Source organism: Gorilla gorilla, chromosome 4 (genome assembly GCF_029281585.2).
Source record: "Gorilla gorilla gorilla isolate KB3781 chromosome 4, NHGRI_mGorGor1-v2.1_pri, whole genome shotgun sequence".
NCBI lineage: Eukaryota > Metazoa > Chordata > Mammalia > Primates > Hominidae > Gorilla > Gorilla gorilla.
Genome location: NC_073228.2, coordinates 161,673,309 through 161,695,762, shown reverse-complemented (window position 1 = coordinate 161,695,762; position 22,454 = coordinate 161,673,309). Strand labels below are relative to the sequence as shown.

The window sequence follows — 22,454 nt, the reverse complement described above, 5'->3', positions numbered from 1 at the left end:
ACCATGTTGCTCAGGCTGGTCTCGAACTCTTGACCTCAGGCGATCCGCCCGCCTCAGCCTCCCAAAGTGCTGAGATTACAGGCATGAGGCCTGTAATTGTGCCAGGCCTCCCCTGTGATAGTCTTCTCTATTTTGCTCTTCCCAACCCAGCTACTTTTGTGGAATTCCAAGAGCTGGGAAGGACCTGTGTCATCTAGCCCAGGCATCACAAACCCCAGCAAAATCACTTAGAATGTTTTTTCAAAGTACAATTCCCAGACCCCACCTTACATTTAACAGTTGTAAACAACTCTTGCTTTTGTCTGCCAGGGCATGATTCTCTTCAGAGTTCTTTCAGAGAAGTCTTCTTTCCCCACTCCATGTGGTTCTACTAGGGCTACAAATTCTGTAAGGCAGGCCTCTCTAGAGGTGATAGGACCCAAGACAGGCACATGGTCCAAACTGGGCCAATCAGAGTTATCTTTTGAGATGTCAGAGTCAGTGGATGAAAGACCAAAGTTCCTCTTCTTCCTTGGATGCCTAATAGAAAATGTGGTTACAGCTGGGTGCAGTAGCTCACGCCTGTAATCCCAGCACTTTGGGAGGCCGAGGCAGGTGGACCACCTGAGGTCAGGAGTTCAAGACCAGCCTGGCCAACATGGTGAAACCCTGTCTCTACTAAAAATACAAAAAAAACTGGCCAGGAGCAGTGGCTCACACCTGTAATCCCAGCACTTTGGGAGGCCGAGGCGGGTGGATCACCTGAGGTCAGGAGTTCAAGACCAGCCTGACCAACATGGTGAAACCCTGTCTTTACTAAAGATACAAAAAACTAGCTGGGCTTGGTGGCAGATGCCTGTAATCCCAGCTACTCGGGAGGCTGAGACAGGAGAATCGCTTGAACCCAGGAGGCGGAGGTTGCAGTGAGCCGAGATTGCACCACTTCACTCCAGCCTGGGTGACAGAGCGAGACTCCATCTCAAAAAAAAAAAAAAGAAAGAAACCAATATTCTGACCTCTGGAGATGAGCAGTCAGGTGTGATCAAAAACAAGACTCATAAGTCCAAATACTGAAACCAAGGTGCAAATGTTCACCTGCTGTGTCAGTTTGGGTACTACAGGAAACAGAAGCCAAGATGGAATTAGAAGTATAAGATATATTAGGGGAAATGCCTATGAAGGAAAAAGGGAAGCGAGAGCAAGAGCAGGTGGTAAGGGTCTGAGACCACAAGGAAGTTCTGACACCTGTCAAGGAAGAGAAGGAAGGAAGGAAGATTGGGTAGGAAGAGTATCTGATTGCAGCAAGGCTTTGAGGAAATCTGGGCCAAGTCAATGGGAAGCCCAGGTCAATGATTGCCCAGTGAAGGAGTCCAGCACTGGGCAGAAATGGCCTGGCTCCAGCGCACCTTTCTCAGTCATTGCTGGGAATAGCCCTACAGAGAGTATGCCGTTGGCATAAATGATCCCAGAGAAAGACAGCAGGAAGCTGTCAGTCAACCACACTCCTTGCAACTGGTTCTCTTGAAAGTAGGTCTGGATGGTGCTTTTCCATGGCTGCCATACCCACGTACCATGAATTAAACTCCCCCAAGGGAACTTTAGGGAGGTGACCGCATGAAATAAGCAGTCAGTGTCCATTGTCTACACTGCTTCTCACAACACACATCATTAACATAACTGAGTATATATGTATATATATATATTTTTTTTTTGAGATGAGTTTCGTACACGATCTCAGCTCACTGCAACCTCCACCTCCCGGGTTCAAGCGATTCTCCTGCCTCAGCTCCCCGAGTAGCTGGGATTACAGGCATGCGCCACCACGCCCAGCTAATTTTGTATTTTTAGTAGAGACAGGGTTTCTTCCTGTTGGTCAGGCTGGTCTCGATCTCCCGACCTCAGGTGATCCACTCGCCTTGGCCTCCCAAAGTGCTGGGATTACAGGCGTGAGCCACCACATCCTTTTCTTTTTTTCCTTCAAAACGTGTGTTGGTTTGGCCTTACTAAAAGTGTCAGCTCATTTAGTAAAAAATATATGTTTTCCTGAAGAGGAGTGGGTGGAGCATTTTCTCATTTATTTTTCTACCATGAACATATTTGAATTGCCACAAAGAAGTTACTATGGAAACTGCTCTCGAACTTGCAAGATAAAAGGTAAAAATGGAACACTTTGTTGAAATGCAAATAGTCTCTGGAGATCACTTTTTAACAAAGTCTCCTGGTCTGATTTTTCTGAGTCCTTTAAAGCCTCTCTTGAATTAGAAGTGGACAGGCAGATTTTTTGGCTTTACATTCCAGATGGCTCCAGCTGACTGTGCAAATGTCACAGGTGACAACTCTAGGATGGGTCTAGACGTATGCAAACTTGGTTTTGGAATGAGCAAAGAGGCTGACAGTGCCCTGCTGTGAATACCCAAACAGGCCCAGGGGAGGGAAGGTGGTTGTTTTTGGGCCAGGCCCGTTCTGCAGGTGTACTCTGGACTCACTTGTTTGAAAGTTAACTTGCTGAGCTCTTATTTATGCAAAGTAGTTTCTCTTTCTTAACTCCTCTGGCCACATTCCATCTCCGGGATCTTGAGCTGGATAGTCTTTTCAACAAAAAAACACAAACTTCTTATTTGAAAGCCCTATTCCTCTACCCATCTCTGCTCATCTTTACCTGCCTCTCCCCACCCACCTCTCCAACTCACTTCGTATCAGCCCAAGTACTCCTACCATTACAAAACTCTGAGATAACTTTGGATTTCTGCTTGTTGTACTTTTCTGCCTGTCAATTCCTTCAACCTTGCTTCTTTCTCTTGGGGCCTCAATCCGAAAGCCTTACCGAAACTTTTTTCAAAGCTGCTTTCGGTAATTAAGTGAATGCAACTTGGAGAGGGTTTCCTGTAGTCTCAGCTACTTGAGAGACTGAGGTGGGAGGACTGCTTGAGCCCAGGAGTTTCAGATCAGCTGGGGCAACAGAGTGAGACCTCCAACTCAAAAAAAAAAAAAAAAGAAAAGAAAAAGAAAAAAAGAAAAGAGGTAGTTTCACTTGAGGGACCAGGGTCCGAGGTTGTTTATTTAGGATTATTGTTACCTAGGTTCATGACTAGCAACCATCAATTTCACTTCTTTGTGAATTGGAGTCTTTATTTGATCCTTTTGAGGGATCCTCCCATTTCAACCTCCTAAGTAGCTGGCCTCACAAGAGTGTGCCCCAATGCCTGGCTTTTTTTTTTTTGTAAAGACTGGGCTGGCGGGGGGGTCTCACTTTGTTGCCCAGGCTGGTCTCAAGCTCCTGGGCTCAAGTGATCCTCCTGCCTTGGCCTCCCAGCCTCCCAAAATGCTGGGATAACAGGCGTGAGTCACTGTGCCTGGCCTGTAATGAACTATTGTAGAACCTAAGATTGGCCTTTTAAGACGTCTTTTCAGGCTTTTGCATTTCTGACAAATGGATGACCCCACCCAGACCAGCCACTCCTCTGCTGGCCCTCCATCAAGAAGCCAATTCAGCAAAGGAGAACCATTTTCCATACTCTTCTGATTGCATCCCTAACCAATCAGCAGCACCGATGCCCTAACCCTCTGCTCACCAAACTATCTTTGAAAAACTCTAGCTTCCAAATGTTCAGGAAGATTGATTTGAGTAATAACTCTGTCTCTCAAGTGGCGTGGCCAGCCTCATGTCAAACTCTTCACTGCAATGACTTGGTCGCAGTGAATTGACTTTATCTGTAAAGTGGGCAGAAAGAACCCGCTAAGCAATTACACTATATGCAATTATCTTAAATGTTTCCTTGATTATTATATGTTTCTTCCAATTACCTTTGAATTCCAAGAGAGCTGGGTCTTTAACTGTATTCCCCACTTCTGGAACATACAAGATGCTCAATAAATATTTGTAGAATGAAAAGAACTGTAAAATTTCAGCAGATGGATCAAATGAAACTTAAGGTTGCTTGTAGCTTTAACATGAGCATTGATAAAAATGAGTAAGTAGAGAAGGAAGTGATGACAACCATTGCAACAAAGCAATGGAAGCCATGTGCATATTTATCCTTAAAAAACACAAACCCGTCATATGTATGTGTATGTGTGCGTGTATATATAATGTTGGCTTTTTAGTTTCCCGTGGAGTGTGAACTGAGTTTCTGAGGTTTATAGTAAAGCATTTAACAAGGATTTCAGGTAGTTGTCTAAATATAAAACATCGTATCATAGAATTAGAGCGGAAAAGGATTTAGAATACAAGTTCTTCTATTTTACAGGGGTGGAAACTAAGGCCTAGAGATCTAAGTGTAGTTGGGCATTGGGAAATAAATACAGCGATGTGTCTGTCGATGAGGAATGCATATGCCAATCATACTTCTGTATAATCATTACTAATAACATAGCAATACTGCCTCACATTTGAAAAGTGTTTGAGTGTGACTAGACCCTGCACCAGTGGTTCTGAAACTTGAGCGTGATCAGAATCACCTAGAGGATTTGTAAAAGCACAGATCGCTGGGCCCCACCTCCAAAATTTCTGGCTCGGTAGGTCTGGTGCCGGGGACTAGGAAAGCTTAAGAGAAACCATCCCAATTCCTCTCAGCTCTCGCAACTCAACCTCTCAGCTCCCGCAACTCATCCGGCCGCGCTCGGCACTCAGGGAAAACTACAAGTCCCGGCGTGCCCCGCGCGCAGCGGCGGAAAGTCGGACACTTCCGCTCCACGCAGCGCCTCTGCTGCCGCGTCTCGACGTGTCACCGGCGGCGCCGCTGCTGTGGCAAAGGAAGAAGCTGACTGGGGGAGTTCGAGGCGGCGGGCGGCGGTGACCCCGGCCTGGAACTGCCCCGGTACGGAAGTGTTCCGGGGTCCGTGGGGAGCAGGAGAGGGAGGCGGCGGACCGTCCCGTGCGGGGCACGATGTTGAACATGTGGAAGGTGCGCGAGCTGGTGGACAAAGCGTGAGTATCGGGGGGCAGTTGTGGCCGAGGCCCACGTGGGGGAGGGGGGAGGGGGAGAAGGAGCTGGCCTTGGGCTAGGGGTTGCCCACGTCACGCCCCCTGGCTCTGCCAGCCCCATCATGGCGGCGGCCCGCTCCTTCCCAGCCCCGGGCCTCATCCCCGCTGGCGAGGCTGGGGAGGGACCCTCCCTCGTTTTAAAAAACATCCTCTTGGCCACCCTTCTCTCCTTTCCAGGCCTTCCCGTCCCTTCCCCTATTCCAACCCCTGGGTGCCGACGCTTTGGTCATAAGGGGCGGGTTGTTTGGCGCTGGGTCACTGCCCTGGCCGGAGGACTGTCTTGGCCCCAGGCCGTGGGCTTTGCCTCCTGGGGAGCAGGGAAGGTTTGGGGGTGGGGGGCACAATGCACTGGTTCCCTGTGTCCCTCAAGGTGTAGTACGGAGAGACCTTAGACCTGGTTGGGGTGTGTCTTTTACTTTCCTTGCCTCCTCTTAATTCCTAATGAACCTGAAGTGTTGGAGTTGTAACAAGTGGCTGTTGTGGTCACCCTGAAGTTACTCAAGAAGAGACTCATCCTTTGCTTTTCTAACACTAGTGAAAGTAGATCACTATATGACTTCTTGCGATTTTTTCTTCTGTTTCTTTTTCCACTACACATCATTTTTGGTGTGCTACTTGTTCCATTCGATTAAATTAAGAGGTCATTAAGAAATTTCCTGTTAAGGGAAAAAACAACCCAGGTTTATATCCTGTTGATCTGCTTTTAAAAGCAGGTAAAACGACCAGTACGTAGTTGATTTCCTTTAAGACTGAAATAACTTTAGTCTCTTACTTGCACAAGGAAAACCTTAACTTTTAAAATGAGTATATCAGATATAACAGTGGTTAAGTAAGGTCTTCTAGGCCAGCAGGAAATAAAGTTTAAGAATTTAAGCAGTCCTCTTCCTTTGGGGTTTTAATGATTATGCAATAAATGTGGTGAGAAAAACAGTTGATTTGTGCCTCCCACCTAACCTAAAATCAGGAAGTATAGATAGCAAACTGTTTTCTTGACACCGGGAAACAAAGTAATTTCCAGTGTCTTGTCTGATACATCAGATAGAACTTAGAGCTTGACCATATTTTTATATTTTCTGTGCTACCAAGAAGGCAATAGAGTGCCTAAGGAGCACAGGTTTCAGAACCTGCAAAGCTGGGTTCAAGCTTTATAACCTTGGGGAAGTTACTTATCCTCACAGTGCCCTAGTTTTCTCTGGTGCAAAATGAAAATGCAACGATACCTACCTTAGAATGTTGTTGTGAGGCTTAAGGGTTAAGGGATTGTATTGCATATAAAGCCCTTAACATAATATGTTTAGATTAGTGTACTTTTGAAACTAGCAAATGTTTTGCATTTAGAGTGAAATAAACCTCTTTAAGAAAGAAGCTTCAAGTTTGAAAAGTGATTTGCTTTAATAATTTTCCTTTATAACAACTCATTTGGCTATTAAGCCTTCAGCTATTTATTTCGGACTATTTAGCTATTTATATATTCTTTGCTTTTGCTTACCAAAGATGAAATAAACTAGATCTTTTCCAGATCTAGGTTCATTGGCAATTTTTTAGTATATTGTGTAAAGATTAGGATATCAACTTAAATAGTTTTTTAAAGGCCAAAAGAAGACTAAAAGCTACCTTTTTTTTTTTTTTTTGACCGGGTCTCATTCTTTTATGTGTTCCTAACTCACTGCACCCTCCAACTCCTGGGCTCAAGTGATCCTCCCGCCTCAGCCTCCAAAGTGGCCAGGACTACAGGCGTGCACCACCGTGCCTGGCACTGCCTCTTTATTTCTCAGTCAGAGGTCAGAAGAATAAAACCATTAAGAAACACCTTGTTCTCTTAGAGGACCAAATTTGTGGTACTCAAAAATTTGAAGAGGCTGTACATTGTTCATAAGACAGAAATCGAGACAATATTCCTACTATTGTTGTACCTTTCATATTTGCTTATCACACTTGTTACTAATCTTCACGTGCTTTAGGTTAAATTTGCCATGTAAGTACTTATCTAAAGGAAAAGCTATTGTTGAAAAATATTATCTTTTTACTACCCAATTTAGGATGTAGACTTGAACCAAATTATTCAAGAACATAGAAGAATGTTGTCACCAAAGACTTTTTAAGGCTTTTGTGGGTGTCTGACACATATTAAGATTAGAACATGAGGTTGATTTACTGATGAGTACTCGGGATTTTAATTTTCATCTTTCACTGGCAAGAGGAGAAGAAATTCTTCCCCCCAAATGTAAGCATCTTACAGAACCGTGGATCTGTTAGACTGTGCACCTTATAATGCCATAATAGACGTGCATCCATAGAATGGTTGGTCTGATTATCAGAGGTATAAAATGATGAAGGAACTTGCAAATGAAGAAGCAGTGACGTGATTAAGGGCTATTCAGATAGATGGATCAATAGAATGAGGGCTAATATGAGAGAAAGGTTAGGGGATTTAACCATCTGGTTCATATTCTGGCATTACCTTTTTAATTAGCTGTATGTATGATTTGAGGCAGAATCACATGAATCTCCAGACTTTGGCTTCCTTATCTGTAAAATGAGGGGACCTGGCTAGAGTAAGACTTTTTCCACCTTTGATGGCTATTGGAGAAATGCATTTCCATCAAGGAAAAATAGTTGGAACTAGTTTTTACAGTAGCAGACAAATTTTGGAGCCATTATCCTCTGTAGACAATTTAGGCTGAAAAGGGAAATTTTCTTAAAAAGTGGTAATCAATAAATGTTATACTTAAATATTTTATGCAATAAATAAGACCATGACTCAGGAAGACTAGGACTTTTAGTGTATATTGATACCCAGTGAGGTTTTACTTCAGAAAAAGAAATGTACTCTTTGAAAAATGTGTTTCCTGGAGCCACTCTTAGATTCAGTATGGTAGCAGCTCTTAAGTGTAATTATGTATTTCTTTTTTTTTTTTTTTTTTTTGAGATGGGGTTTTGCTCTTGTTCCCGGGGCTGAAGTGCAGTGGCAAGATCTCAGCTCACTGCAGCTTACACCTCTGGGGTTCAAGTGAGTCTCCTGCCTCAGCCTCCCTAGTAGCTGGAATTACAGGTGCCTGCCACCACACCCAGCTAATCTGTGTATTTTTAGTAGACACGGGGTTTCGCCATGTTGGCCAGGCTGGTCTCGAACTCCTGACCTCAGGTGATCCACCCATCTCAGCTACTCAAAGTGATAATGAGGTATTTCAAACACTGGCTTTTGAGACCTTGAAGATTTTTTCTGCAAGTGGGGGTATATTTTCCACAATCGCTGCACCTCCTGGTGGCAGTAGAGGGATTTGTTTTGCAGAACATTGTGGAACTGAGGGAAGTAGATAAAGCCATAGGCCTGCCAGAGCTTGGAATGCCAGTATCTTCCCACTCGTCAAGTTGCATAAAAGGCGATGTGGCAGGAAAGGATAAGTGGCACCATTGCCACCAACTAGGAGCACTAGCTTAATCATTGTCATCCTATGACCTATCTTTACTTGTGGCTGTAATAAAATTGGACATGTTTATATTTTGTCATCCTATACATGGTAAAATTGAAAGTTGCTGCAGTTCTATTTTCTCTCCAGATTTGAGGAATGTAATGAAGGTGACATGGTAGTGGTAGATCAAAACTGCTTCTTATTTGTTCAAGCTCAGCGAATCCTTCTCTTTCCTTGCAAGGAGTAATATTAGTGGTAAATCTATTTCATCAGTGACCCGCCCGCCGCCTTTTTTTTTTTCGGAGACAGTCTCACTTTATCCCCCAGGCTGAAGTGCAATGGCGTGATATCAGCCCACTGCAATCTCTACCTCCCGGGTTCAAATGATTCTCCTGCCTCAGCCTCCCGAGTAGCTGGGATTACAGGCATCTACTTCCATGCCTGGCTAATTTTTGTATTTTTAATACAGCTGAGGTTTTGCTATGTTGGCCAGGCTGGTCTCAAACTTGTGACCTCAGGTGATCCACCCACCTCAGCCTCCCAAAGTGCTGGGATTACAGGCATGAGCCACCTTGCCCAGCCTCAGTGGCCCTTTTTTTGATAGTGATTCAAACAGCTCTGGCTAAGGTCCTAAGGCAACAGCTATGGGTAGTCCATTTTAAGTTATTCTCCTAAGCATAGCTTGCATTTTCCCTCATAAGTTGATTTTTATTGATGTATATTTGCTTGGTTTTAATTCCTAAATGTTTAGATAATGTAATAGAGCTGTAGAAACTGCTGTTCTAGTCTTCTGATTCCAGAGGGAGAAACTTTTGCTTTTATAAAGAATAGTATATTCATTTATTTTAACAGGCAATACATTTGTTATTTATTGGATTAGTAGTCTAGTTTCTTTTTATTTTTTATTTTTGAGACAGGGTCACACTCAGTTGTCCAGGCTGGAGCACAGTGACGCAAACACGCACACTGCAGCTGGGACCACAGCTGCGCCTCCATGCGTGGCTAATTTTAAAAAATTTTTTTGTGGAGAAGGGTTCTTGCTATGTTGCCCAGGCTAGTCTTGAACTCCTGGGCTCAGGCAGTCTGCCTGCCTCAGCATCCTGAAGCGCAGGGATTACAGGCGGGAGCCATTGCGCCTGGTCTAGTACTCTATTTTCTGAACTCGAAACATACAATACCTGCCTTCAAGAACCTTGCCACTACAAATATGCTACAACTTGAACGGATTATTTTTCTTTTCTTTTCTTTCAGTCTTCAGATATCATCCCCTTTATTTTCTTTATCTTACCAGTAAATCTCTGTTCAGTTTGCTTCTTGGAATTTGAAAGCAGAGATAGTAAGGTAGTTGTCAGCTTTCTAGTCTTCCCATGTCAACTTTTCTTTGAACCAATTATAAGTAATTGTTATTGCTGAAACAATGAATTAATTATTCTCCTTTTCTAGTAACTGGACACAAGTAGATATTAGGAATTTAATTCCAAAGAAAGATGAGTTTGGTTTATCTCTGCTAGCATTTCTTAGGGGTAATTTTCTGTAGTTTAATCTATTTAGTACTACTGTCAGGGTGCTTTTAAAAAGCACTTAACTGCCTCTTATGTTTTCTTGCACACTTTAGTATTAATTTACAAGCAGTTTTTCTTTTTTTTTTTTTTTTTTTTTGAGGTGGAGTCTCGCTCTTGTTGCCCAGGCTGGAGTGCAATGGTGCGATATCGGCTCACTGCAACCTCTGCCTCCTGGGTTCAAGCAATTCTCTTGCCTCAGCCTCCTGAGTAGCTGGGATTACAGGCATGTGCCACCATGCCCGGCTAATTTTTGTAATTTTAGTAGAGACGAGATTTCGTCATGTTGGCCAGGCTGGTCTTGAACTCTTGACCTCAGGTGATCCACCTGCCGCAGACTCCCAAAGTGCTAGGATTACAGGCGTGAGCCTCCGTGCCCGGCCTACAAGGCAGTTTTTCATCTGTTTACTGATATGTCCATTGAAAGTACTTAGCCTTTTTTATTTTGAGTGCCATTTGCTAGTAATCCAAGGTTTCACAATATGGCTTCACAGTTGAGTCTTTTTCTGGACTTTTTTTTTTTTTTTTTTTTTTTCTTGAGATGGAGTCTTGCTCTGTCTCCCAGGCTGGAGTGCCATGGTGTGATCTCAACTCACTGAGACTGGCCTCCGCCTCCCGGGTTCCAGCGATTCTCCTGCCTTAGCCACCCAAGTAGCTGGGATTACAGGCATGTGCCACCATGCCCAGCTAATTTTTGTAGAGACAGGGTTTCATCACTTTGGCCAGGCTGGTCTCGAACTCCTGACTTCATGTGATCCGCCTGCCTTAGCCTCCCAAAGGGCTGGGATTACAGGCATGAGCCATTGCCTCTGGCCTTTTGTATTCTTATATTATTTTCCTACTTGTTTCCAATGTTTGTTTTAATGAAGATCACTTCACAGATTCAAAGTACATTTTTAGTACTTTTGAAGGTTCTTATATACAGTTAACTTTTTAGTCTCAGCTACCTTTGGTGACAACATATTTTACTGTTTACTCTTCTGTGTTTTTCAGGTTAACGCTTCATGTGAGCTTTCCTTGTTTAGCTTAATTATGTGTGTTTGTCCATCTATGTATTTTTATAATAATTTGCTAGCCAAATATACTTTGCCACTATACTTAGGTGCCTCCAGATGGTGTTTAATAAATCTGGGAATAGCTAGTGGTTCAGAGGTGAGAACTGGATTGAAATCTTAGGTCTGCTACTAGAAATGGTGATCTTATGTGTTAGAATGGTATCTTTATTTCTCTGTAAAATGGAGATGATATTTTATAGGATTATGAGGATTAAATGTGAAACAGTATAGTACTTGACATACAGTAAACTCTTGAAACATCTATTACTGTTATTACTGTTACACACAAAACAGTATAACACTAGAAAAATCAAAGGAATACAGTGTTTGTGAAAATAAAGATATCATTGTCAGACTAGGTTATTTGTAAGTATGTAGGAACTGTATCTTCATCCATGAAATCGTTATTTTCAGTGAGTACTCTCTCTTAAGACTCAGTTTAGCCTACATATAGGACAGCTCATTTAAATACCTCTGTTGTTTATGCCTTGTATTATTTTTGCTAAATCATAAATGGCTTCTACTTTAATATTGCAAAGCATATTGCAGAAATACCCTTTCAAAAGACATGTTGAGGAATAAAGTCTTTGGAAAGACATATTGCGAATTCCATCTGCCAATTCTTAATATTTTGTTCAGCTTGTTTGGTGTATTCTCAAGATTTTAAAGTAACTGCTAATGTAAAACATTTGTAAAACAAAAAGATTTATTTCATAAATGCAAATTGAAGCAGACAATTTATTCTTAAGAGACTGAACAATATCAAGAAAAAGAATCCTCCAAAATATGTGATACCAAATTCATGGTGTTTGACAATGGACAAACAGTATATACAAGGAAAGCACGTTGGAGAAAGGGCTTTCAGGTTATTCAACCCGTCTTCCAAATTGGCAAGAAATTATTTGGCTTACCAGGGCTCTTTTGCCTGAAAATTAAATACAGGTAAAGGAACATAATATATTCCTATGTTTGAGCCAATTTATAGCTATTTATTACTTGTGGATAGATTTAGCTAACGAATTATTAAATGTGAGTGATTTTGTTAATGTGCAACAGTGCACATGAATGGTTTGTACTTCATTTAAGAAGAGTCTAGTTAGCCAATTTTAGAATATTTCATTTCTTTTTTTTTTTTTTGAGACGGGGTCTTGCTCTGTCACTCAGGCTGGAGTGTAATGGTGCCATCTCTGCTTCAGCCTCCCAGGTTTAAGCGATCCTCCCAAGTAGCTGGGATGACAGACACATGTCACAACGCCCAGCTAATTTTTGTATTTTGGTAGAAATGGAGTTTTGCCGCATTTCCCAGGCTGGTCTCGAACTCCGGAGCTCGAGCAATCTACCCACCGTGGCCTCCCAAAATGCTGGAATTGCAGGTATGAGCCACTGTGCCTGGCCTAGAATATTTGTTTTGACATGAATTTTATTTAGCTTCTCAATTCTTAGGACAGTATTTAAGTTCTAGATAACTTTAATATAAATAATCTTTTATAATTTTGCACACACTCATCATTATGTGGTAAACGTACATGCATGCTTTTTCAACAACTATTGAATGAAATGTTTCATTCAAGAATTCTCATTCAAATAGCCTATATTTTTATAGTAGAAAAAAGGCATGCATTGAAAATTCAATTTTCGGGTTTTTTGTTTGTTTGTTTGCCATTTGTTTTCACGCATTTTTAGTAAATCATTAAAGAACAGTGCAAGGCCAGGTGCCGTGGCTCACAACTGTAATCCCAACACTTTGGGAGGCCAAGAAGGGAAGATCTCTTGAGCCCAGTAGTTCAAGACTAGCCTGGGCAACACAGACCTTGTCTCTACAAAAAAATTAAAAAATTAGCCGGACCTGGTGATGCATGCCTATAGTCCCAGCTACATGGGAGGCTGAAATGGGAGGATCACTTGAACCCAGGAGTTGAAAGCTGCAGTGAGCTGTGATTGTGCCACTGCACTCTAGCCTGGGCAACAGAGTGAAACTTTGTCTCTAAAAAAATTTTTTTAATATTAAAAAAAAGAACAATGCTAATAGGCATACTGAGCCTTTTTCTATTAATTTTTCTCATACTAATTTTTCATTTGTCACTTTTTAAAGTGACTTAGGTTATACGGTTGAAACTACATGTCTTAATTTGTAGTTAAACCCCCATGGTTAAATAATTTTTTTTTTTTTTTTTTTTTTGAGACAGGGTCTCATTTGTACCCAGGCTGGAGTGCAGTGGCATGCACGATCTTGACTCACTGCAGTCTTGACCTCCTGGGCTCAATCCATCCTCCCACCTTAGTCCCCCAAGTAAGTGGGACTACAGGTGCTTACCACCATGCCCGGCTAATTTTTTGTAGAGATAGGGTTTCGTCATGCTCCCCAGGCTGGGCTCAAACTCTTGAGCTCAGGCAATCCGCCCGCCTGAAGCCTCCCAAAGTGCTAGGATTATAGGCGTGAGCCACTGCGCCCAGCCAGTAATATCCTTAGTTTGATGTGTTTGGCTTATAAGTTCGGTACTGAATGGGGCTTTGAAGGATGGCCTGTTTCTCACTAAGCATGTAAAATGTTTAGCCCTGTCATCTGCTGTCGACTCAGCAGCGAGAGGGATTCTTTAAAAATACTAAGTCAAATGGGTTCAGAACTCTCCAGTGGCTTCTCATCTCGTTGCTTACTGGCCTGTACAGATCTGGCTCTTTGCTGCCCCGCCTCTGATCTCTTCTCCCACCACTGTCCCTCACTTTCTCTGTTCTGTTCAGTGGACCTCCTATATTACGTAGTATGCACTCACACTCGTCACTATTTTTTTCTGTGCTTGCCTTCCTCTGTTACATGTATTCATCCTGCCTCTGATATGCAAGTTCCTTGAGGGCAGGAACTTTGTTTTGTTTACTGCTGTATTACTAACTCTTAGAACAATTATGACACATAGTAGGCGCTCAGATATTTTTGAATGAATACATTAAATTTGGTAAGTTGATATTTATTACAGAGGATATCCTTTAAATCCAGATATTTCTAATAATAAAAGCTAATAGTTATTGAGCATTTGCCATGTGCCAAGAACAAAGGTGACAACATTGTTATGTTCAATTTTCTTATGAGGAAATGGGGCACAGAATGCCAAGAGTGTGCCACAGATAGCACATCTAGAAGATAGTCTAGATTTAAATCTAGATGATATACTTTCAGAATATGTATTTAGCAGTTTATGCTAATCTTTTACAAGACATCATGTAAACAAAAAAATTGTTATACAGGCATACCTCAGAGATATTACAGGTTTAGTTCCAAACCACTGCAATAAAGTGAATACTGGAATAAAGCAAGTCATACAAATTTTTAGTTTCCCAGTTCATATAAAAGTTATGTTTCCACTATGTGGTAGTCTATTAAATGCACAATGGTATTATATTTAAAAAAGTACATACCTTAATTTAAAATATTTTATTGCTAAAAAGTACAGCCATCTGAGCTTTCAGCAGGTATTTATCATTCTGCTGGTGGAAAATCTTGCCTCCATGTTGATGGCTGCTGACTTATCAGGGTTGTGGGACTGCTGAAGTTTGGGGTGGTTGTGGCAGTTTCTTAAAATAACAATGAAGTTTTCTGCATCATAGATTCTTCCTTTCACAGATGATTTCTCTGTAGCATGCAATGCTGCTCGATAGCATTTTACCTAAAGTAGAACTTCTTTTATAATTGGAGTCAGGCTGGGCGCGGTGGCTCACGCTTGTAAACCCAGCACTTTGGGAGGCCAAAGTGGGCAAATCACTTGAGGTCAGGAGTTCAAGACCAACCTGGCCAGCATGGCAAAATCCTGTCTCTACTAAAAATACAAAAGTTCGGCCAGGTGCAATAGCTCACACCTGTAATCCCAGCACTTTGGGAGGCTGAGGTGGGTAGATCACTTGAAGTTAGGAGTTCGAGACCAACCTGGCCAACGTGGTGAAACCCCGTCTCTACTAAAAATACAAAAATTAGCTGGGCGTGGTGGCGGGCACCTGTGATCCCTGCTACTCGGGAGTGTGAGGCAGGAGAATCACTTGAACCCCAGAGGCAGAGGTTGCGGTGAGCCAAGATTGCATCACTGCACTCCAGCCTGGACAACAGAACGAGACTGCATCTCAAAAACAAAATTAGCCGGCATTCTGGCGCACCCCTGTAGTCCCAGCTACTTGGGAGGTTGAGGCACGAGAATCACTTGAACCCGGGAGGCAGAGGTTGCAGTGAGCGGAAATAGCGCCACTGTACTCCAGCCTGGGGGACAGAGTGAGACTCCACCTCAAAAAAAAAAAAAAATTGGAGTCAGTCCTCTAAAACTCTGCTACTGCTTTATCAGCTAAGTTGCCCACTCCAGCCTGGGCAACAGAGCGAGACTGCATCTCAATAAAAAAAAAAAAAAAAAATTCTTAGGCCGGGTGCAGTGGCTCACGCCTGTAATCCCAGAGCTTTGTGAGGGAGAGGCGGGTGGATTGCTTGAGCCTAGGAGTTCAAGACCAGTCTGGCCAATGTGGTGAAACCCCATCTCTACTAAGATACAAAAATTAGCCAGGGGTAGTGGTGGGCCCCTGTAGTCCCAGCTACTTGGGAGGCTGAGGCAGAATTGCTTGAATCTGGAAAGTGGAGGTTTCAGTGAGCCAAGATAGTGCCACTCCAGCCTGGGCGACAGAGCGAGACTGCATCTCAAAAAAAAATATTTTTTTTTGGCCAGGTGCAGTGGCTCACACCTGTATCCCAGTACTTTGGGAGTTCAAGGCACGTGGATCACTTGAGCCCAGGAGTTGAAGACCAGCCTGAGCAATATGGTGAAACCTCATCTCTGCTAAAAATACAAAAATTAGCCAGGTGTGGTGGCAAGTAGTCTCAGCTACTCAAGAGGCTGAGGTAGGAGGATTACTTGAGCTCAGGAGGTCAAGGCTGCAGTGAACAGTGATGGTGCCACTGTACTCCGGCCTGGGCAATGGAGGGAGACATCGTCTCAAGAAAAACAAAAAAAACTTTGTTGTCATTTTAACCATGTTCTTCACTGGCAGTAGAGTCCATCTCAAGAAACCACTTATTTTGCTTATCTAGAAGAAGCAACTCATCATTCAAGCTTTATCATGAGATTACAGCAATTCAGTCACATCTTCAGGCTCCACTCCTAATTCTAGTTTTCTTGCTGTTCTCACCACATCTGCAGTGACGTCCATCACTGAAGTCTTGAACCCCTCAAAGTGATCCATGAGGTTTGGAATCAACTTCCAGACTCCTGTAAATGTTGATATTTTGACCATGAATCACAATTTTTTTTTTTTTTTTTTTTTTTGAGATGGAGTCTTGCTCTGTCGCCCAGGCTGGTGTGCAGTGGCACGATCTCGGCTCACTGCAAGCTCTGCCTCCTGGGTTCACGCCATTCTCCTGCCTCAGCCTCCCAAGTAGCTGGGACTACAGGCACCCACCACCATGCCTGGCTAATTTTTAATTTTTAAGTTTTCTGTAGAGACGAGGTTTCGCTATGTTGCTGAGGCTAGCCTTGAACTCCTGAGTTTAAGCAGTCCTCCTGCCTTGGCCTCCCAAAGTGCTAGGATTACAGGTGTGAGCTGTGCCCAGCCACTAATATTCTTAATGGCAAAACTAGTATGGTGAATTCTTTCCAGAAGGTTTTCAATTTACTTTTCCCAGATCCATCAGAGGAATCACTAGCTAGGCAGTTACAGCCTTATGGAATGTATTTTCTTAAATAATAAGACTTGAAAGTCAAAATGACTTCTTGATCCATGGGCTACAAAATGAACATTGTGTTAGCAGACATGAAAACACTTATCTCTTTGTATGTCTCCATCAAAGCTCCTTGGTGACTCCTTGTCCATGTGAAATAATATTTTGAAAAGAATCTTTTCTTCTGAGCAGTAGATCTCAACAGTGGGCTTAAAATAATTGGTAAACTATGCTGTAAACAGATGCGCCATCATTTAGGCTTTGTTGTTCCATTTCTATAGCACAAGCAGAGTAGATTTAGCATAATTCTTAAGGGCCCCAGGATTTTCATAATGTGCAGTGAGCACTGGCTCACAGCTGCGTTAGCCCATGAGAAGAGATTCAGCCTGTCCTTTAAAGCTTTGAAGCCAGGCACTGACCTCTCTAGCTATGAAAGTCCTAGATGGCATCTTCCACTGGAAGGCCGTTTCATCTCCATTGAAAATCTGTTTAGTGTAACCACCTTCATTAGATGATCTTAGCTAGACCTTCTGGATAACTTGCTGTAGCTTCTACATCAGCACTTGCTGTTTCACCTTAAATTTTTCTCTTATGGAGGTGGCTTCTTTTCTTAAACCTCATAAACTTCTGCTAGCTTCAGCTTCTCTTTTGCAGCTTCCTCACCTCTCTCAGCCTTCATAGAACTGTATAGAGATAGGGCCTTGCTCTGGATTAGGCTTTGGCTTAAGGGAATGTTGTGGCTAGTTTGATATTCTATTCAAACCACTCAAACTTTCTCCATATCAGCAGTGAAGCTCTGTTTCACTTATCATTCTTGTGTTCACTAGACTAGCACTTTAAATTTACTTCAAGAACATTTCCTTTGCATTCACAACCTAACTTTTTGGCACAAGAGGCGTAGCTTTTAGCCTGTCTCAGCTTTCAACATACCTTCCTAAGCTTAATCATTTCTAGCTTTTGATTGAAAGTAGGAGATGTGCAGCTCTTCCTTTCACTTGAACACTTAGAGGTCATTGTAGGGTTATTAATTGACCTAATGTCAATATTGTGTCTAAGGGAATAGAGATGCCAGAGGAGAGGGAGAGCGGCAGAAATGGGCAGTCAGTGGAGCAGTCAGGACACATTCAACTTACTATCAATTAGCAGCGTGGTTCATGCTATCCCCAAACAATTACAATAGTAACATCAAAGATCACTGATCACAGACTGCTATAACAGAAAGAATAATGAAAAAGTTGGAAATATTGTAAGAATTACTAAAATGCGGCTGGGCATGGTGGCTTACGCCTGTAATCCCAGCACTTTGGGAGGCCGAGGCAGGCGGATCACGAGGTCAGGAGATCGAGACCATCCTGGCTAACACGGTGAAACCCCGTCTCTACTAAAAATACAAAAAAAAATTAGCCGGGCGTGGTGGCAGGCACCTGTGGTCCCAGCTACTTGGGAGGCTGAGGCAGGAGAATGGCGTGAACCCGGGAGGCGGAGCTTGCAGTGAGCCAAGATCGCGCCACTGCACTCCAGCCTGGGCGACAGAGCAAGACTCCGTCTCAAAAAAAAAAAAATACTAAAATGCTTAATGCAAGGTTGCCACAAACCTTAAATAGGTGTGAAGCACAGTAAAGCAAAGCACAGTAAAATTAGGTGTGTCCATGTTTCGCTATCAGAAAGGTGAATTAGTAGTATATACCTCACACATTTTAAAAAATTACTTGGGAAAAATTTATAGTACTTAATTTTTATTTTATTTTATTTTATTATTATTATTTTGAGATGGAGGCTTACTCTGCCGCCCAGGCTGGAGTGCAGTGGCACGATCTCGGCTCACTGCAACCTCCACCTCCCAGGTTCAAGTGATTCTCCTGCCTCAGCCTCCCAAGTAGCTGGGATTACAAGCGTGTGCCACCACGCCAGGCTATTTTTTGTATTTTTAGTAGAGACAGAGTTTCACCATGTTGGCCAGGCTGGTCTTGAACTCCTGACTTCAAGTGATTCGCCTGCCTTGGCCTCCCAAAGTGCTGGGATTACAGGCGTGAGCCACTGTACCCAGGCTACAGTACTTAAGATTCTGAACCAAATTCAGTTGCAGTGTGTTCTGTTTTCCACATATGCACCTATCATAGAAGGAATTTTTTCTGACCTCTTGGAATATTCTGAATAATGCCTGTGAGGTCGGTGACCCTTAATGAGAGGGAAGCAAATAGATGTTTCCATAGGTGAAAAAGAAAATCTTCACTGTTGTTATGAAGGTGTTCTCTGTAAGCAATTGTAAAAAATATTTTTACATTTGTTGAGCTGTATTATGTTCTTCAGAATCAGTGGTCCTCTGTGACCAACTTTTAAAAGTTTTATAATCCTGTGATCTTTATGTTTTGGTCAGTTCGACATGCCTCAGTGTGTGCTATGTCATATGAATAGGATTTATGCACAACTTTTTCCAATTTTTCTTATGTTCAGTGTGGATAATTTGGAATAATGTTCTTTAATCGCTTATGTACCGTCTAAGTACTATATTTCTGGCATAGGATGTAAACATCTAGACGTTATACAGTAACTCAATACATTATTGATATCCTTACTAATCTTGGCTGACCTTGTAAGGGTCCTTCACTGAGTGCTTATTAAATAGCAACCACAAGCCCTGTAGAGTACTATAAGACATGTGACAGATCTTAGGGTTCCAGTAGGCAGCTTACGGTTCTGTAAGGCATATGCATATGAAAACTGCATGAAAAATAGAAAATGACACAAGAGTACTTTCTTAGAAGCTAGTTCTGTCATAAACGAAAGAAGGTCCATATTATACCCTAATCAAATAGTGCAGATTAAATAATTTGAAATATAAATGTTTCTTTTTTGAGAACTTGAGGGGAAAATACATTATAAAGGTCTTCAAAATTTCAGTAGACAGGTTCTAGAAACAGTTTTCCTTCATGTCAGAAAAGTCAAGTCTAGTTTTTGAGATTGGATAATACATCTAAGTTTAATTACTGGTGAAAAATGAAAAAAACTATAGCCTACTTAATTTAAACAATATCAAGTATTTGAGTTCACAAAGAGATGGTATCACTCTTACCACTGTTGAGATATAGGATTTTTCATTTTATCATTCTGTTAAGGTTTTTTACAGTTATATACTTTTGATTAGCATCTGATATTTGGCAATACATATGAATTTAATCAAGCAGAAGAAAATCTATAGATGATATGCTCAGACTGTACAATATCAAGCCCGTGTCTGCAAAGACATAATTTTCACATATTGTGCCAGTGCAGGATGTCTCATATTGTCATTTTCTTAGAAGGATTTTATGCCTTTTTTTAAGGCTAACTGATTTTACTGCTTTTTTTAGATGTTGTCCTGAGGAAGAAGATAATACATTTCATAAAATTGCCTTAATAGAGTGTTTTAAATGGAGCACCACCTATTTACAAAGATAACTGGTTGTGAGTGTGCAACAGTTGATCAAATTTCTTGGAGTATTAGTTTTGTTTTTAAATGAAGAGTGAGAAGGGTAAGTGGAGGAGGGACGTGAGTCAAGATACTTCCTCTACTTCTGCTGTATAAAATGAGGATAAGGTCTACCTTCCAGGTCTGTTAAGAGAATTAAATAAGCTAATATGTGTTAAGTTACAGTAAAAGGAACAATCACTATTGTGTAAGTTATGCAAACTTTATTCTTACTCTTTTGGGACACCCACTACCAACAATATCCCAAAGCCATGTTGGTATGTCAAGCAGTCTTAAGATGCTTGTTGTTTGTTAAATTATTTACCATTGTGTTGTCAGTAAATTATTGTTCTTTACTTTTGTTTTATTTCTTTAGTTTTGTCATTGTGAGGCATTTTCTGAAGTTGTTAAAAAGTTTAAAATTTAGATGAACAAAGGCTATTTTTAGGTTCCAATTAATAGGAATTAAGTTGGGAAATAAATTTTTATAAAATTTAAACCCCTTTAACAGTAAAATTTTTACTCTAAAAATTATTTTAGTGGCTATCTTATCATACCTGTGAAAACTAGAATTGGGATCTAAAATACAAATAAAACCCTTGGGCTCTACTTATTTTTGAGTACCTTGGATATTTGATCTTCTTGTGAAACCAGTCTAACATATGATACCTCTGGCAAGAAAAACACCTCACCGTCCTTTCTTTTATAAAACAAAATCGATTAACTTTAAAGAGCAAATAAGCTGTGCAAGTGGCCTTAAGCAACTGCCAGCAATAGGAAAGAATATTTCACGGTTAAACTTACACACAAAACGATGTGAGTCTGAAGTTGCTGTAAGTACAGAATAGGAGTGTTTTGCTTGTTAAATAGAAATAATATTTCTATACTTTGTTTCTGTAAATGAACCCTAGGAGCTTAAACTTAAAATTTATTGAAAATTGGATTTGAGGAACTTGTACTGGAATAGATAATGTGTACCACAAGATATGCAGTTGGATTTGTAATGGCTAGTGTTTGCAAAGCAACTTTCAAATAAATATTTTATGGTAAATATTCAACAAAGTTTTTCTAATAAATGGGGTGGATATTCTAGTGATATAGAGTCATAAATAGTCTGTTACCATCATATCCAAATATAACATTTTGCTAGTGTTTATTAACTTCTGTCATTAACTAGAACAATTATAAGACCTTTTTAAAGTGTCCTGGAGTCTCGCTCTATCACCCTGGCTAGAGTGCAGTGGCGGATCTCGGCTTACTGCAAGCTCCGCCTGCCGGATTCATGCCATTCTCCTGCCTCAGCCCCTGGAGGGTATTTTTGTGTATTATTGAGTAAAATGACTTTTAAGATTTTTTACTTATAAGTACTTAAGACTGCTTGACATACCAACATGGCTTTGGGATATTGTTGGTAGTGGGTGTCCCAAAAGAATAAGAATAAAGTTTGCATAACTTACACAATAGTGATTGTTCCTTTGACTGTAACTTAACTATAAAATAAGATTTTAATTATCAACATTCAGTAAAAGTATGTGTTTTAACTCTAGTAAAATTTCCTTTACATTAAAACTTACATCTATATCTAAAAGCTTATAATGTTCATGCTGCATTTTAACTCTTCAGTGAGTTAGTGGAAGAATGATTGCACTTGAGAGCTACTTATTGGCTAGTTCTGCTCTGAAATAAATGTTCTTCAAATTGTAAAATCAAGAAAATGACAGCTCGGTTGGACGTGCTGGCTCATCCCTGTAATCCTAGCACTTTTGGAGGCTGAGGAGGGAGGATTTGTTGAGCCCAGAAGTTTGAAACTAGCCAGGGCCACATAATAAGACCCTGTCTCTACAAAAAATATAAAATTAGCGAGGCTCACAGATTATGTGATGATGCACGCCTGTAGTCCCAGCTACTCAGGAGGCTGAGGCAGGAGAATTGCTTGAGCTCCGCAGATGGAGGATTCAATGAGCCCTGATTGTGCCACTGCACTCTGCCTGGACAACAGAACAAGACACACACAAAAAACCCGAAAAAAAATGATGGCTCAGAATGAAAAGGAAATACCAACCAATCCTTTTCTTTTTTCTTTCTTTTTTTTTTTTTGAGATTGAGTCTCACTCTGTCACCCAGGCTGCAATGCAGTGGTACATCTTGGCTCACTGCAACCTCTGCCTCCCCAGGTTCAAGCGATTCTTCTGCCTCAGCCTCCTGAGTGGCTGGGACTACAGGCGTGCACTGCCATGCCCAGCTAATTTTTGTGTTTTTAGTAGAGATGGGGTTTCACCATGTTGGCCAGGCTGGTCTCGAACTCCTGACCTCAGGTGGTCTGCCCACCTCGG

The 22,454-nt window shown here is 41.5% G+C and overlaps 1 protein-coding gene across 2 annotated transcripts in view; it reads left to right on the top strand.

The window, feature by feature from the left end:
* The first annotated feature begins 4,611 nt into the window (after nt 1-4,611).
* CLINT1 (clathrin interactor 1) overlaps nt 4,612-22,454 on the top strand; it is a 72,888-nt gene continuing 55,045 nt past the window's right edge. Inside the window, exon 1 of one of the 2 annotated variants that reach the window (XM_031011205.3) lies at nt 4,612-4,906. In XM_031011205.3, the coding sequence (XP_030867065.1) occupies nt 4,866-4,906 (41 nt within the window). In that variant the 5' untranslated portion in view covers nt 4,612-4,865. The remainder of the gene's footprint in view (nt 4,907-22,454) is intronic. The other variant, XM_031011207.3, reaches the window with a different exon arrangement.